The sequence below is a fragment of the Dama dama genome, chromosome 21 (genome assembly GCF_033118175.1).
Source record: "Dama dama isolate Ldn47 chromosome 21, ASM3311817v1, whole genome shotgun sequence".
Taxonomy (NCBI): Eukaryota; Metazoa; Chordata; class Mammalia; order Artiodactyla; family Cervidae; genus Dama; species Dama dama.
In genome coordinates, this window is record NC_083701.1 from 62,259,234 (window position 1) to 62,274,838 (window position 15,605).

The 15,605-nt window shown below is 36.8% G+C and overlaps 1 protein-coding gene across 1 annotated transcript in view; it reads right to left on the reverse strand.

Annotated features, from left to right (window-relative positions):
- Positions 1-15,605, reverse strand: part of SPAG1 (sperm associated antigen 1) — an 83,609-nt gene that overhangs the window by 46,882 nt on the left and 21,122 nt on the right. The window contains exons 5-10 of the mRNA XM_061123671.1: positions 12,018-12,082; positions 11,198-11,304; positions 10,508-10,613; positions 7,006-7,136; positions 3,648-3,754; positions 2,117-2,276 (exon numbers count right to left, since the gene is read on the reverse strand). Coding sequence (XP_060979654.1) covers positions 2,117-2,276; positions 3,648-3,754; positions 7,006-7,136; positions 10,508-10,613; positions 11,198-11,304; positions 12,018-12,082 — 676 coding nt within the window. The remainder of the gene's footprint in view (positions 1-2,116; positions 2,277-3,647; positions 3,755-7,005; positions 7,137-10,507; positions 10,614-11,197; positions 11,305-12,017; positions 12,083-15,605) is intronic.

Genomic DNA, 15,605 nt, shown 5'->3' on the forward strand with positions numbered 1-15,605 from the left:
AGAATGAAAATGCTACCCATGGGAATGAAAAATGATTCTGCCATTCTGGAAAAGCAGTTGGGAAATTTTTGTAAAGTTAAACATATACTTGCCCTATGACTCGCAGTTCACTCCTGGTATTTACCCTAGGGAAATGAAAACATATGTTCACCCAAAAATCTGTGCATGAATCTTAGTAGCAGCTCTATTCATAAATACCAAATACTGGAAAAAACCCAAATGCCCTTGAACAAATGAAGGGATAAACAAGCAGCGATATACCCATTTAATGGTGTACTACTCAGTAATAAAAAAAGAATGAATCGAAGATACATGCAACTACATGAATGAATCTCAGTGACATTATGCTAAGTGAAGGAAGCTAGTTGCAAAAGGTTACATATTCTCTGCTTCCATTGATGTGACTTTCCAGAAAAAGTTAAACTATAAGAACAGAGAATAGGTCGATGGCTAACCAAGGCTTGGGGAGAGGGGAGGGTTTGGCTAAAAGGGAAGTAAAAAAAAAAGTGTTCTTTTTTGCTTTCCTTTTGGCCAACAATTTGTGATGAAGTTCTTCTGTATCCTGACTGCAGTGATGGTTATACGAAATTATACACGTGTTAGAACTGCACACCAAAAAAGTCCATTTTGACTATTGTTGTTTTTGCTGTTTAGTTGCTAGGTAGTGTCCGACTCTTTTGTGACCTCATGGACTGTAGCTCCTGTGTCCATGCAATTCTCCAGATGGAGTGGGTAGCCATTCCCTTCTCTGGGTGATCTTCCCAAACCAGGGACTGAACTTGTTCTCCTGATTGGCAAGCAGATTCTTTACCACTGAGCCACCAGGGAAGCCCATTTTTACTATATGTAAATTTTTAAAATAATTTTAAAATAATAGCAATTGATACAGTTTATATTGTTTCAGATAAGACTTTAAGTAACTCTTTTTAATTGCAAAATGCTGGCTAATTATCTTGTTACACATAAACCCTAAGAAAAACATTTGCTGCCAGAACTTACTTAACAAGGTGAGCCCGGATCCTTGAAGAGCCGCTTACCTTACATTCTGCTTTTCACCCCTTTGCTGCTCTCCCTTTCTTTCCTGTCCCCTCTCTCAGTTGCTCCACTGTGTCTCCTCTTCTCCCACCTCCTTCTTTTCTGTGCTTTTGACTTCATCCTAGCTTAATTGGTCATATACTAACCTGAGGTAGGTATTTTACATTATATTTTTTGCCACTTAAAAAAAAAAAAAAACGTATACACCTTGGTTTTTTTTTTTTTTTTTTAGTTGAATGACTTGAACACTTTATATTTCTCCCTCAAAATTAAAATATTCTGTCAAATTACTTAAAGTTGATTTTTACCTGTGAATGATTTTCAATGCTGACATTTCCCCCTTAATTGCTCAGGGGTTCTCAAGAAAAAAACAAAAACTTCCCCTTGCTCTGGTCAGGTGAAAAGGCAGATTTTTTCCTGCTTAAAGTTGATATAACTTTCATTGTCTTACATTATGAAGATGAAAGTTTATATAGTCTAGATTCTTTTTTTAAAAAACAATTACATCAAAGTGAAATTGTGTATTTTTTAAAAATTTCTTTGCAGAGAGGCACATACAGCAATGGCGCATTCATTTTTAGGTAAATAACCCCTCTGAAGTCAACATATTTGTTTGCAACTAAGTAGCTACACGTAAAACAATCATCTCAGAGATTGATGTAAGGTTAACTTACAAATGGTTGGTGACAAACAAGCAGCCATTTGTATGTAAATGTGATAATCGGGAATTAAATTGAGCATTAGAAAAGATGTCATGTTATGAAGAAAATAGGTTTGGGAGATTGTATTAAGGAAGATTTTAACTAGACTTACAGGGTGATCATTTCATGATATATAAAATTATTGAAACATGTTGTATACCCAAAACTAACATATTATAAGCCAATTATACTTCAGTAATAAAAGAAAAAAAGATGAGCTGTATTAAGAAAAAGAAGAAAAAACTTGCTGTGGATTTACAAGGTAAAGTCTAAAAAACGTTTGGTAGACTAAGAATTTCTGTACAAATAGAAAATTTGAACCAGCTTATCATATAACAAGATAGCTTTTTTGCATAAACCAAAGAGAAAAGATGTCTTACTCTTATCTCCATTGCCATCTTCATGTTTTATTCCACTGCCCTTTTCATCTTCATCTTCTGAGTTTTCTACTTCCTGAATAACCATCCTTTTCCCCTTGGTTTGAGTCTTAGATGCAGGCTCAGAGTTTTTCAGATCTCTTTCAACCTCTGACAAGGTTTTCTACAACATAATCACCATGTTAAAGAAAATTTTTTTCTTTATTAAAAAATACAATTATCCTTGCAGGTAATAATATGAAGATATTGCAAAGTGATATTGAAAGAAGATATTGAAAAGTGAATAAAAATAACTAAGATAAAGCTTTTTATGGTGGTCTTTATTTTTTCTTTTCAAACAACTTCATTGATTTCTCTGATTATAATTATATATTTCTATTATAAAAAAATTAAAGTATAACAAGCATAAAAAAGGGAAAAAAAACTATCTGCAGTCCTGCCTCTCAGATAAACTACTGATATTCTGATGATCATCTGCCTAGATATGTTTGTATGCATATAAACTGGCAGACATGTCCAAAAGTTTTATAAAAATTAAACCATACTACACATGTTTTTAAAGAGTAATATTTAAAGGTTCGGCAGATCTGCTTGTATCCCATCGTAAAGGAAATCAACCCTGAATATTCATTGGGAGGACTGATGCTGAAGCTGAAGCTCCAATACTTTGGCCACCTGATGTGAAGAACTGACACATCTGAAAAGATCCTGATGCTGGGAAAGATTGAAGGTGGGAGGAGAAGGGGATGACAGAGGATGAGATGGTTGGATGGCATCACTGACTCGACGGACGTGAGCTTCAAGCTTATATCAGTTACCCTGGCCACCAAGTTCCACGGGGGCAGCAGAAGGCCCAGATAGGTACTACACACTCAGTGGGTTTGTGTCACAGCTGAGGAATCTCAAATTTAGAAAACTCAGCACCCATATTTTATAATGTTGTTGTTGTCCAGTCGCCCAGTCATGTCCAACTCTTTGCGACCCCATGGACTGCAGCACTCCAGGCTTCCCTGTCTTCACTATCTCCTGGAGTTTGCTCAAACTCATGTCCATTGAGTTGATGCCATCCAACCATCTCAGTCTTCACATATGAAGAGCCAACTCACAGGAAAAGACCCGGATGCTGGGAAAGACTGAGGGCAGGAGCTGAAGGGTGAAACAAAGGCTGAGATGGTGGAAGAAACACTCTTTTATGGCCATTAAGCTCATGCCTAATCCTACCTAGGAACCTCTACACCACTCTGCATAATAAACTGAAATTGGCTCAAAGAAAAGGATTGCCTACAATGCTGCAGGAAAGAGAAAATTATTTATCCTTTAGGAGTAGGTTAATGATTTTGGACAATTTAAGAGTCTGCTTTCTTTTACTTCAAATACATGTTAACACCGGGGGTGTCTGAGATGTATCTACTTCTTAAAGTTGTGTCCTATTCATTCCTCAATATCATTTATCCAGCAGGGCTGGTATCATCGTAACATAAACCCAGAAAAAGCAAACTATAGAATTAGGTGAGGGATTGCTTTCTTTACTTACTTTGGCCAATTCATTATCAGGTTCAACAGCCAGTACTTTATTCAAGTCTTCCATAGCTTCCTGGAGCTTGTTTTGATGCTTATATGTGGTGGCACGGCGCAGAAGAGCTGAAAATTTATCAAAATAAAAGTTTTTTTTTTTTTAAACATATGGCATTCTGATTATGACACATTTTTCAAGGGGAAGAATTTAAAATGCAATTGTGCAAACCAGACCCTTTTTCATATTCTTACAAACATAGAAAATGATCCTGAGGTCAAACAGAAAAGGCTGCAATAAAAAACTGTCCCTTCCAACAGCCTGGCCCTCTGACAGCTCCAGGCTCTGCCAGTTGCTCTAAGGCTGAGAGACTCCACATCTTAACCCTTTGGAGGCACCATGCTGTGCTACAATATTGGGAAGCTCTTCACTAAATAATATGTTCCTCCTTATAATCATCATGACTATTATTTCTACTTTCTGAAAACTTAGAAAGCCTTTCATTTAAATGAAGTCTATTTTATAGCGATTTAAAATGAACAGGAACTGAGAGAATCTTGGTGTTTAACTCAGTTAAGTTCAGAAATTGCACACTTTGGTAAATTGTATCAGAGAATTTTTGAAGGTTACAACATCTAATTTGATCATTTTTAATACTAAAATGAATACCTTCATAGTCCCATCATGATTAATTATGTCATAAGAGGATTTTGTATAGTAAGCCATGATTTTGAAAAGAATCAGGCTTTGTAATTCTGGAATTTATATCTGATTCTGTAATTTAGTTCTGTAATTTATATCTGATTTACTTTAATAATACTATTTTAAAACATAAATTTGGATAGTTTTAGTCTTAGAATGAGCCAGGAAAATCTAGAGGATAAATCATTTCATCATGAATATAAGCAAAATTATAGCATAAATACAAATTGAGCTATTACTGTTACTACTCAGATTTCAGAAGGAACTGTCCATAAAGAAATATTCATGATATAATAATTACCATTTTAAAAAACTCTTTATTTTGGAAATAATTTCAGATTTACAGAAAGTTGCAAAGCTAATACAGATAGTTCTCGCATACCCCCACCCAGCTTTAAGGCTAACATCTTACATAACTATATTTACCAAAACTAAGAAATATTGTTAACTAAACATTAGGCTTTATGTGGATTTTACCAATTTTTCCACTAATGTCCATTTTCTGCTTCGGGTTATAACCATGCTGCATTTAGAACAATTACTTTTTGAGGGAAAAATAAAGTTTCAAAGAGGATGATATTTATCCACTTAAGAAAACCTAAGAATTCTTGATGTTTTATGGCCATACTGATTACTAGATTTGGCTCTGTCAAATTTGTTTTTTTTTAAATAGTGAAGATTCTGGTGCTTAAGAAATTATTCAGATGGGGAAAAATGAAAACAGAAGACCATTCTTGTGCAGAAGAGTAGCACAGTGGTTGAATGTGGACTCTGAAGTCTCAGGCAGTGTCAAGTCCTGGCCCTGTCACTTAGCAGCTGGGTGATCTTAGGTGAGTTGCTCAGTCTCTCAGTATGTCCATGTCCTTTTGTGAAATGAGTGTGCCAGTAACAGCTGTGGTTGTTTAGTTGCTAAACTAAAATCATGTCTAACTCTTTTGCGAACCTGTGGGCTGCATAGTCCACCAGTTTCCTCTGTCCTTGGGATTTCCCAGGCAAGAATACTGGAGTGGTTTGCCATTTCCCTCTCCAGGGGATCTTCCAGACCCAGGGATCAAACTCGTATCTCCTGCATTGGCAGGCGGGTTCTTTATCACTAAGCCACCTGGCAAGTCCACTAAAAACAGTACCTGCACCTTTACTGAGCTGTTGTGAAAAGTAATAGAGTTAATACATGTACTCCATGGCACAGGGCCTGGCACAGTGGTGGTGTGGGGACTGTAAAACCTTTACCGGGCACCTGCCTAAAACTAGGATCCCACCCATATGCTGTGATAGAGACAACAGAAGCAAAGAAGAACTTCACTGGGGAGAGGAAGGCATCCATGATGATGACAGCTGGGCTGATGTACCAGAATCCATCCTTAGCACACCCATGGTTTCTACCCACCCATCTTTGTAGGCATGTGAGAAAAAAAAATTAAGTGGTTGTATTTATCTGAATCCACAGTATTTAGAAATAGAATGAATCTATTATAATTTACGCCTCTCCCTTTTGGGATGACTCCTTGATGACAGAAAAGGAGGGTAGAGTCTGGGTGATCTTGCACACTTCAGGCTTGGACCACAAGAAGGTGGTGTAGTCACCGAGACGGGAAATCAGAACAGAGGACAGGTGTTGGTGGAAAAATGTAGTCAGCTTTGGACACACTTAATTTAAAATGGTCTATGGACATCTAGGTGGACAAACCCAAAAAGCAGCTGGTAGAACATTCTAGAGTTCTGGTGTGGGCTTATTAATAAATATTTTAAAAATCTATATTAAATCATACTTAAATTTTTTTTTTAGATAAAAAGATACAGTTCAATAAGCCAGTCAGAAAAAGATAAATACTATATGATTTTTATATGAAGTACCTAGAATAATAAAATCACAGAGACAGAGAGTAGACTGGTGGTTGCCAGAGGCTGGGGTGGGTAGAGAGCTGCTGTTTCATGAGTAGCTGTTTCATGGGTACATTTTCAAGATTAAAAAAGTTCTGCAGGTGGACAGTAGAGCTGACTGCACAACAATATGAATGTACTTAAGACCACCGAACTCTGTACTTAAAAATGATTAAGATGGTAAAATTTTCTGCTATGTCAATTTTACCACAATTTTTTTAACAATTGAAAGGAAACAAAAAACCCACAAACTACAATTCAAATGCAAGCGTGAGATATTTCTTTAAAAATGCATGTAGGATTTCCGTGGTAGTCCAGTGGTTAAGAATCCAGCTGCCAATGCAGGGAACATGGGTTCGATCCCTGGTCAGGGAAATAAGATCCCACATGCCGAGGGGAACTAAACCCATGCACAGCAACTACTGAAGCCCATGTGCCCTAGAGCCCCTGCTCCACAACAAGAGAAGCCACCGCAGTGAGGAGACTGCGCATCACAGTGAAGAGTGGCCCCCACTCGCCAAAACTAGAGAATGCCTGCAGGCAGCAATGAAGACCCAGTGCAGCCAAAAAAAAAAAAAATTAAAAAACAAAAACATGTACACTTTATTCAGTCATCTGGGATTACTAGCTACTTCAGTGCAAGTAATTAAGAGGTTAAATCCCAAGTTAAACTTGAAATTCAAAGTAACTTGAGGAAAATTTGAATTTTTTTTTAATGTAAACATAATGAGTGTCTACAAATGACCTTCAACAGATGGTGCTGCAAATTTAAAGGTATTCTATAAACATTTTTTACCCTTTAAGTTCCCAGGTTCTAACTCCAAGACCTTTTCACAGTCCTGAAAAGCACTGTTCCAGTTCTGCAGCTTGAGTTCTGCTTGAGCACGATTGTTGTAAGCTGCTACAGTGGGAAGCACAGATAAGCTCCTATAAAAGAGACACTTTTTAAAAAGTTTTTAATATTTTATTGTGGTAAAATGTATGAAAGAGACATTAATGTCAACAAGTGAATGAGAGGAAAACATAAAATGGAGAAACTCAGCTAAAGTTAGAAGCTAAAACAATCACAGCTCATGTTGTGGGTAGAATTGCGTCCCCTCAGATTTGTATGTTGAAGTCCCACCCCCCAGCACCTCAGGATATAACTATACTTGGAGATAGTCTTGAAAGAGATGATTAAGTTAAAGTGAGGTCATGAGGGTGTTTCCTAATCCAATATGACTAGTATCCTTATAAGAAGACACACCTAGAGGAAAGATCACTTGAGGACACAGAGGGAAGATGGTCACAGACAAGCCAAGGAGAGAGGCCTTAGAAGAAACCAACCCTTAGGACACCTTGCTGTCACACTTCTGGCCTCCAGAACTGTCAGACAATACATTTCTGTTGTTTTAAGTCAATCAGTTTGTGGCAGTTTGCAAGGCAGCCCCAGCAAATTAACACAGCATGTGCTGTCAAAAGTAATAACATAAAATTCTACAAACTACTAAATCAATGTTTAGACAGATGCTTAAGTATCTAGTGAAAAGGTTTAAAATTGATTCTGGCTTTAGAAGTGACATGATAATTTAAATACCCATACTGTTGGCTGCTAAGTTGCTTTAGTTGTATCCGACTCTTTGCAACCCCATGGACCGTAGCCCGCCAGGCTCCTCTGTCCATGGGATTTTCCAGGTCAGAATACTGGAGTGGGTAGCCATTCCCTTCTCCAGGAGATCTTCCCAACCCAGGGATCAAACCCAGATCTTCACCATTGCAGGCGAATTCTTTACCATCTGAGCCACCATGGAAGCCCTTAAATACCCACATAGATCTCAAAAAAGCCAGTTTAGTTAACATCAAAAATTTTTTACTCTTTGGGGATAATTTCCTAGTAAAAAGAAACAAGCAAATAGTGATCAACCACAACTAATACCCTTTGTTAAATTATTATTGTGTTAACAGACACAAATTAGTCTGTTATCTAAAAGTAGATTTAACTCTTAGGAGATAAGCATAATCTTACCAAAGGATTTTAACTGAAGGAAACAGGAGAGAGCAGTAGTAATTGAGGAATACAGACCTTAAGAGAGGAAGTTTTGCCACACTAAGGGTATGAATGCAACATAATTAATGAAAAGAAGAATTTTAAACCTACCTGGCTATTGCTTATAAAATTGATTTGAAATGCTGTAAAATAATGTACTTGCTAGGGACTCCCCAGGTGATCCAGTGACTAAAGCTCCATGCTCCCAATGCAGTGGTCAGGGGGTTCAATCCCTGGTCAGGGAAATAGATCCCGCATGCTGCAACTAAGAGCTCGCATACCATAACTAAAAGATTCCAGATGGCGCAATGGAGATCTAAGACCCTGCCTGCTGCAACTAAGACCTAGTACAGTCAAATAAATAAATAATCTCTATATAGTTTTAAAATAATGTATTCCAAAATATAGGAACGATAAGGGTATTGGTACACTGAATCTTCTAAATCCAGAATTACAATATAAGATAAAAATGGAAAACTCACAAAAAGTGTCCATTTATTAAGATCATTAGGGGAGATTTCCCAGGTGAGAATACTGGAGTGGGTTGTCATTTCTTTCTCCAAGGGATCTTCCCAACCCAGGAATTGAACCCATATCTCCTGCATTGGCAGGCAGATACTTTATTGCTGAGTCACTTGGGAAGCCCCACAAGATCATTAAAGATGAATATAAATAAATCACATGGTTGGGTAGCAATCAAACATAGAAAATACATGTAAGAATAAATAACACAAGAACCTGACACTGAGTACCTCCCACATGCCAGACACTAAACATTAAACTCACTTAATCCTCATTATAATGCACAGAGGAGGAATTACTGCTTTCCCAATCTTATAGAGGAGAAAGCAGATGGGGCACAAAGGTTATGTAACATGCCCAAGGCCACAAGCTTGAAAATGGTAGTCAAGATTCAGACCTCAGTAGTCTACTCTAGCACCTGTTCTCTTTATCATCATGTTACCCTGCTTTCAGCAACTTGTTTTATTTAATCCTCACAGCTGCTCTGAGGTTGGCACTATTATAGCCTCATCACGTTGAGATGACTGAGACAAAAAAAGTGAAGAATCTACCCAAGGTCAGAAAAGTGGCAGTTTGAGTTCCCTTAACCATTGCAATATGCTGCTTTAGTTCTTCACCTCTATGATTTCTTCAAAGAGGAAGGCAAGAAAAAGTTTGTTCCTTGTAATAATAGACAAGAGATTCTCCACTGGCAGAAATCTATAAGAAGAGAGAAAACGATACCAGAGTTGACATCCACCTGCCTAAATAGGGGAGGCTGAACTGAATGAATGGTACCTCAATATCCTCTTAACTTTGTATGTTCACTTCAACAGCTGAGCAAACTTCTTTAGAGACACAAACAACATTTAAAAAAAAAAACACTTCTTTCCAAAGGCAGAAGCACGATTTTATAGCATTTAGTTCTATTAACAAAACAGCATTAGTGGTTCTATAAGCACAGTTTGTCTATAACAGTATTTTAAGAAATTAGTTTACCTTTCACAGACTATAAGAGCTTCACACGTTCATACAAGCATACAATGAACATGTACTATGGACCAGGTATTGGCTGGGCATTAGGGGTCCAATGGTATTTTTAAAAATGACAAGTGGGCTCAATCTTACAGAGTTTATAGTCCAGTTAGTGCCAAATCACACAAACTTGAATCATACCTCCAACAGATATTACAAAGAGGTAAAATTACTATATGGGTTTGCAAATTTGACAGTGGGTGCAGGGGGGTTGTTGGTGTGGTAATTGAGTCAGGTAGAGGTTTAACCTGGTCTGAGAAGTAAAGGAAAACTTCACAAAAGAAGTAAGGCATGGGCTGAGATCTGGATTATAAGTTAGAATTAACTAAATAACAAGTAGAGGAAAGAGTAGTCTAGACAGAGGCTCAGTATATGCAAAGGCCCTGTGGTGGGAGGTAGCACCATAAGTACTAGATCCGGGTAGTCTACTATAGAACCTGAGATTTTAACCTCTGTCCTGAATGAACTTTCTGTTGAGTTCCATCCAGACAGCTTCTATTTCCTCTGTAAAATAATAAAGGTAGAACCTCTGTCAAACCTGGGAGTGGAGTGGGGGCTTGGAGTTTTAAGAAAAGTATTGAAAAAACAAGGCAAACACAAGTGAATTTATGATAAATTGCAACTACAATATACTGAGTGTTTATGACACATTATTTAGCTTATTTATATCATTTCAACAATTAAACACTATCATTTTTTAAATGACAAGATTAAACCACATCAAAACTGTGCTTACCGAGTATAGTACTTTACAGCTTCTTCATAATCTCCTGACTTAAAAGCTTCATTTCCTTTTTCCTTTTCACGAGTAGCCAGAAGATCCTTTTCCTTTTCAGTCAGACCTAGAAATAAATGTTATCTGCTGTAAGTATATATATAACTTGATAGAATTTCCCAAATTTAAATCCAAAAATGCTTATTTTAACAGAAGCAGAAAACTATAAAAACAAATAAAAGGTTCCAAAGTTTATGATATTTCTATTCTTTAATCATTCAGAATTTTTGAAGGTTTAGATTTCTCAATAATTGTTTTGCTTTACTTTAAAGGTACTATGTACCTGTGGACTTCAAGTGAACAGAAGGTGCTCCATCTTTTTGTTTTGAGGAAAAGAAATTTGAAGGATTTGGACAAAAAAGATTTGAAAAAGGGAATGAAAACTGAATCATGGTTTAAAAAAAATAGGTTTACATATTTATATACTTTTAAGTCTTACTACATTTAAATATCATAACTATTATTATTCATAAAATTAAGAAGTTTAAGGATAAACTGGAATTTGTTAGACGTGGTCAGCCCTAGGAGAAAATTCATAAACTTTTCATGGAAATATGCAGCACTTAAAGAGAATGTCTTCAGGTCAACAGCTTTTACTATCATTCAAAAAAGTTAAAGACTATTAAATCATTCCTATTCCCCCTCCATTACCTGCTGTATCTAGTCTTGTCTCAATTTTAGACAAATGTGATTTGTTGTTTATTACAGTTCTTTCTTTATCTTCATCAAGTTTTGCACATTCTTTTTCCACGTCAAATCTTAAATGAAAGAATAATAAAAAACTATTATAGTTTTTTAAAAGTATACCACTAAAAGCTCAATACAAACAAGAGAATAAAGCTTATTATTGATACTCTTGTATCCGTATCACTGTACCTTTAGAAATAATATTCTAAAAATATATGATAGGTTTATATCAGAAGTCACCTGTATTTTTTCCTAAAAAACACAGAATTTAGCGAGGACTTAAATATTAATCAGACCTAAATTGTGCAGAACTTTGTTATTACAATAACAAACGGATTTTCCAGGCAAGAATATTGGAGTGGGTTGTCATTTCCTTCAACAGGGGATCTTTCTGATCAGGGATTGAACCCAGGTCTTCTGCATTGCAGGCAGATTCTTTACCATCTGAGCCACCAGGGAAGCCCTTAAATATTAATCAGACCTAAATTATGCAGAACTTTGTTATTATAGTAGTGACTAATTTCTCTTAATTTACAAATTTGTTATTTTGGATAGGTAAATATTACATTAGTTATTTTTGGTGACTATTATAAATAAAAGGATGCCATAGTTTTTTATTTAATGAAAAAACAAAATCAAGAGTGCTTAATCCAAATAGTCTTAGTACTCTACTGACATAACTTACATTTATATGTTCAGGTTTGAAATAATTAAGGAGTTATTACAGTATTTTATGACGGTGACTTTTTAGTGTCAATTTTATATAAAGAAATATAAAACATACTTATCCCACTCTGCATAATCTCTTGGAATTTTCTTTTTAGCTGGTCTACTTTTAGAATTCTTTTCCTAAAAGAATAAAATTAAATTTTATGAGATATTTAATATAATGTTAGCAGATTTTCCTATAAAGGTGAAGTATTGGCTTAAGATACATGAATTGAATGGATAAGAATAAGTTACCCTTGAAGTTAGGACAGCTTCAGTATTATACTTGTTAACATAATAATACACAGCAGGTTAATTATGAGAGTGATGAATAGGACTTTAGGTACGTATGTAAAACTTTAAAACTTACATGTGTGAACTGTGATTATTATTGACTTTCTTATAATGAAAAAATATTAAACTATCATTCATTCTTTTAAAACCTAGGCATTGAAGAAATAGCTACTTTGCTGTATTAGAGCTGTTTTGCTTGCAATGACAGACACCCAAGTTGGACTAATTTTGTTTAAAAAGAATAAATTACTGATTTATGTAACCAAATGGATGAAAGGGCTGGGATATTGCTGGATAAAGGATTCATATGCCCTCTCCCTATAGCTCTTCCTCTCTCCACCTGTCTCCTCTTCCCTAGAAGTCTCTGCTTCTCTCTGCCTGATTGCTTGCTTTTTCTATGCAGTAGGAAATGTGGCTACACCCAGTCTGGGATTATAACCTCATGGCTTCCCAAACAGAAGGGAAAAGAAGACCGACTCTTCTCCCCATCTTTAGCTAGAGAAATCCCAGGGAAGGACTCTGATTAGCTAGTTCGCATTATGGGCCCATCACTGACCAATCACTAGCTTAGTGTTATTAAGTGGCTCAACCCAGGTCACATGCCCACTGCAAGCACCAGAAGGGAATGGGAGGAAAGCAAACAACAGCTTAAAATCGTTTCTTAAAAATCAACATTTGAAACCATCTGAATGGATACACAAGCACAATTTTGTAATATTATACACTGGTCATTAGGAGTTAACACAGGTCTTCCAAATATTCCTATGTTTCATTATACAGTTAAAAATCATATCTGTTAAAATTTTCATGGTGATCACCAACAGGCACATGAAAAGATGTTCAACATCACTAATCATCAGGGAAATGCAAATTAAAACCATGAGATATAACCTCACACCTGTCAGAATGGCTATCATCAAAAAGACCAGAAACAACAAATGTTGGAAAGGATGTGGAGAGAAGACAGCTCTTGTTCACTGTTGATAAGAACATAAATTGGTGCATCCACTCTGGGAAACAGTATGGCGGTTTCTCGAGAAACTGAAAACAGAACTATCATATGATCCAGCAATTCCACTCCAGGGTATACACCAAATATTAGGTTGGTACAAAAGTAACTGTGGTTTTGAAATTGTGAATTTTAAATCATTACAACTAGGTTCAAACACATCTTTATTAATCAAAATAGGAACTGTTACAATCAACACATTTTTGCCAACGAGAAATAAGTTTGTTTATTCTTGTAGCAAAAAATCAGTGCTTCAGGATTTGATAAACTCTTGGAAAGCATTTTCTGCACCCTGCTGGTAGTAGAAGTGTTTTCCCTGCAAAACGTTGTCAAGATGCTTGAAGGAGTGGTAGTCAGTTGGCGAGAGGTCAGGTGAATATGGCAGATGCTTCATTCAACTTCTGAAGCATCGGTTGTCATGGAGAAGAATTGGGCTCTTGCTGTTAACCAGTGCCAGCTGCAGGTGTTGTAGTTTTTGGTGCATCTCATAGATAGGCTGAGCATATACTTCTCACATTTTTGTAATGATTTTACTGGGATTCAGAACACTGTAGTGGATCAGATGGGCAGCAGACCACCAGTGACCATGATCTATTTTTGGTGGAAGTTTGACTTTGGGTAGTGCTTTGGAGCTTGTTCTCAGTCCAACCATTGAGCTGGTCATCTCCAGTTGTCATATGAAATCCAATTTTCATTGCACACCTCAATTCGGTCAAGAAATGGCTCGTTGTGGTTGTTTGTGTAGGATAAGCGAAGACAACACTTCAAAAGAACAATTTTTTTGATTTGTGATCAGCTCATGAGGCACCTACTTATCAAGCTTTTTCACCTTTCCAAGTTGCTTCAAATGCCAAATGACAGTAGAATGGTCAACGCTGAGTTCTTCAGTAACTTTTTGGATCGTTTTAAGAGGATCCGTTTCAAAGATTTCTCTCAATTGGTCGTCATCAACTGCCAATGACTGGCCACTCTGCTCCTCATCTTTAAGGCTCTCCTTTCCTTTGCAAAAATTCTTGAACCACCACTGCACTATACATTCATTAGCAGTTCTTGGGTCAAGTGTGTTGCTGATTTTGCCAGATGTCTCCACTGCTTGACAACCCATTTTGAACTTGAATGAAAAAGCCACTTGAATTTGCTTTTTGTCTAATATCATTTCTATGAAAAAGTGAAAGTCGCTCAGTTGTGTCTGACTCTTTGCAACCCCACAGACTACACAGTCCATGGAATTCTCTAGGCCAGAATACTGGAGTGGGTAGCCGTTCCTTCCTCCAGAGGAGCTTCCCAACAAAGGGGTCGAACCCAGGTTTCCTGCATTGCAGGCTTATTCTTTACCAGATGAGCCACGTGGGAAGCCCAAGAATATTGGAGTGGATGGCCTATCCCTTCTCCAGCAGATCTTCCAGACCCAGGAATCAAACTGGGGTCTCCTGCATTGCAGGTGGATACTTTACCAACTGAGTAATATAAACAGCAAATAACTGCAGCTGTGAAATTAGAAAATGATTACTTCTTGGCAAGAAAGCTATGACAAACCTAAATATTGTATTAAAAAGCAGAGACATCACTTTGCCAACAAAGGTCCATATAGTCAAGGCTATGGTCTTTCCATTAGTCATGTATGGATGCGAGAGCTGGATCATGAAGAAGGCAGAGCACTGAAGAATTGATGCTTTTCAACTGTGGTGCTGGAGAAGACTCTTCAGAGTCTCTTGGACAGCAAGGAGATCAAACCAGTCAATCTTAAAGAACATCAACCCTGAATACTCATTGGAAGGACTGATGCTGAAGCTGAAGCTCTAATACGTTGGCCACCTGATGCAAAGAGCAGACTCACTGGAAAAGACTCTAATTCTGGGAAAGACTGAAGTCAGAAGGAGAAGAGGGTAACAGAGGATGAGATGGTTGGATGGCATCACTGATTCAATAGACAATTTCAATTGTCTATTCAATTGCCCAATAGAGTTGGGCAAACTCTGGGAGATGGTGAGGGACAAGGAGCCTGGCATGTTGCAGTCCATGGGGTCTCAAACAACAAAAATAAGTCATTAGCAAAAAAACATAAAGCAAGAAATTCAAATTAAAATAATGTATAATATAACCACATTTAAGAATGTATTCAACAGTGCAAATATCAACAATGTAAAACTGCAATTACCTTTGCACCAACCTAATAAAATGAAAACACTAATTCGAAAAGATAAATGCACCCAATGTTCACAGCAGCATTATTTACAGTTACCAAGATCTGAAGCAACCTAAGTGTCCATCAACAGATGAATGAATCTGTTACATACAGATTCATATACAAATGAATATATATACATACAATGGAATACTACTAAACCATAAAAAAGAATG